This window comes from Triticum dicoccoides, chromosome 4A (assembly GCF_002162155.2).
Source record: "Triticum dicoccoides isolate Atlit2015 ecotype Zavitan chromosome 4A, WEW_v2.0, whole genome shotgun sequence".
NCBI lineage: Eukaryota > Viridiplantae > Streptophyta > Magnoliopsida > Poales > Poaceae > Triticum > Triticum dicoccoides.
In genome coordinates this window covers 723,012,798-723,015,224 of record NC_041386.1, presented here as the reverse complement: position 1 = coordinate 723,015,224, position 2,427 = coordinate 723,012,798, and the positions used below count along the sequence as shown (strand labels likewise).

General features: G+C 50.4%; 1 protein-coding gene across 1 annotated transcript; it reads left to right on the top strand.

Annotated features, from left to right (window-relative positions):
- Positions 1 to 478: 478 nt before the first annotated feature.
- LOC119284263 (probable glutathione S-transferase GSTU6) lies at positions 479 to 1,425 on the top strand. The gene is made up of 2 exons (XM_037563460.1): positions 479 to 814; positions 1,021 to 1,425. The coding sequence occupies exons 1-2, from the start codon at positions 479 to 481 to the stop codon at positions 1,423 to 1,425; spliced, it is 741 nt and encodes a 246-aa protein (XP_037419357.1).
- The last annotated feature ends 1,002 nt before the right edge of the window (positions 1,426 to 2,427 follow it).

The following is a 2,427-nucleotide window of genomic DNA, read 5'->3' as shown; positions in this document are numbered from 1 at the left end:
CCGCCAAGCGGACAGATACAAGACCGTTTTGGTTGGCAAAACACGTCCGGATCGCACAGTCAAGACGGTTGCGAGCGGTTTGAGGGTCCGTGTTGGAGATGCCCTAATTCTCACATATATTTGTAATATTAGTTAGAGACGTGCATTTGCACGTACAAGCTTACTAGTTACAACTAAAGAACGGCGTGGCATTGCATGCTTGAGACAAGGATAAATCGTACACTTTTCTTCATTGGTCCTTGTGCCAACGTAAAGCAACCACACACATTCCCCATGACAAAATGGGCAAGTGGTTGGATAGGGATCGTTGAAGGCTGTTGCGATAAAGTGATGGCCGATTGCACATTTCAAGGCGCATATGGAGGGCTATGAATGCACAATCACCGAATGACGACGCAGTGCCATATCGTATACATATAGAAATATACTACACTTTAATCAACACTTAGCTACAGAGATCCTTCAAGGACGATCGATGATGGCCGGCGCTCAAGAGCAAGGGCTGAAGCTGCTGGGGGCGGCGTCCGGGGTGAGCCCGTACGTGATCCGCGCCCAGATGGTGCTCGGCATCAAGGGGCTGACCTACGACTACCTCCCCGAGGACCCCCGGTGCAAGAGCGACCTGCTCCTCGCATCCAATCCCGTGCACAAGAAGCTGCCTGTCCTCATCCATGGCGGCAGGCCTGTCTGCGAGTCGCTGATCATCTTGGAGTACCTCGACGACGCCTTCCCCGAAAATGGCGCCGCCATCCTCCCTGCCGACCCCTACCGCCGTGTTGCCGCCCGTTTCTGGGCCGCCTACGTGGATAACAAGGTATGTTTCATCTCGTCTAGTTTGGCCCATCTTAGACTTTTCTCTTTCATTAAAGTGATAATACTTTTTTTTGAGTTGGACATGTTGGTTGCGTGCATTGTGTTATGCAGATGTTGAACATTCGCTCTGAGTTGTATTATCTTGAAATATCCATTGAAAGAAAATATTGATTAATGAAAAATCACATAATCAATGTGCTGCCACAGCTGTTCCCTTCGTGCATCGGCATCCTCAAGACAGGGAAGCTGCAGGAAAGAGCCGACAAGGTGGAGGAGACCTTGTCAGCACTCGGGCTCCTAGAGGCCGCCCTGGCGGAATGCTCCAAGGAAGGGGGCGCGGAGGCGCCGTTCTTTGGCGGTGGCTCTCTCGGGCTGCTTGACATTGCACTCGGGTGCTATCTTCCCTGGATCGAAGCGATAGGCTGCCTTGCTGGCATGCCGCCATTTCTCGACGCAGCGAGGACACCAAAGTTGGCCGCATGGGCGGACTGGTTCAGGGCCGCCGAGCCGGTAAGGGCGCTGCTGCCTGCGGCGGACAAGGTGGAGGAGTACATCTCAACGGTTCTTTATCCAAAGTGGAAGGCCGCGCTCACTGCGTCGGCAACTAATTAGAGAACATGTCGCCTCGTTACATCGCTGTTGCTGTGCTCGCCTTCAAATTCAGTTGGTGTTTTCACGAGTTGTTCTGCTCTCGCTGAACTTTTGTTACTTGGTTGTTAGCGTCTGATCGTCATGGATGGTGCGCATGCGTGCACCGTCTTCGATCTGAGTTTGCTGATTTGGGAATAAATTAAAGCTTCATCATTCTTTGATCGCTTTCTCAAGGACGTTTTTTTTTTTCTTGAAAATATCAGATCCATTATAAATGTTCACGGAAAGTACAATACCCAAACATAATAAAAATTACATCAAGATCTGTGGGCAACCGAACAACCATTGCCGCCGCCCGAACGAGCCGCCGACGCGCCGCTGTCGCTGCTCCGATACCGGAGCCGGCTGGACCTTGTCGATGACAGCCGAGAAGTATTCGTGCGTGTGCCCTAAGGACGAGCGTTTGGGGGCCGCAAGCATCGCCATTGAATCCTTCAATTGAACTGAAGAACCTGATATCAAATCTTGTTGGTGCGTATGCACGACGAGAAACACTAACCTCGCTGCTCCGAGGAGCAGACAGGAATCTAGGCTGGAGCTCTGTCTAATACGCCCTGATGAACAAACTTGAGGAGGATCAGAGTCTGAGAGACTGAAGCGAAGAAGAAGCGCCGCCATCCATCCGAGTGTTGTCCTTGTGATAAGCAAAACCATACCTATCTAAGTCGTGGAACCAAGAATACCCTCCCCGCCACTGGCTGCCGGAGTGCCAGGAGGAGGGAAGTGAATCCACATACTCGTCGGCGGAGATCATAAGGAAGATGGCTTTGCCAAGTCGGCTTGCGGGAAGGGAAACAAAAAACTGTGTATACTATATATACTTATCCGATTTTACCCCGTCAAGGACGTTACTAGTACGAAATGCAATGTTATCCTCTTGAGTTCTTAATATCTAAAGGAAGATTTTAAAACATGTTAATACGAGATTTTGTCACGGCAATAAATATAAATAGCATGGCCTCG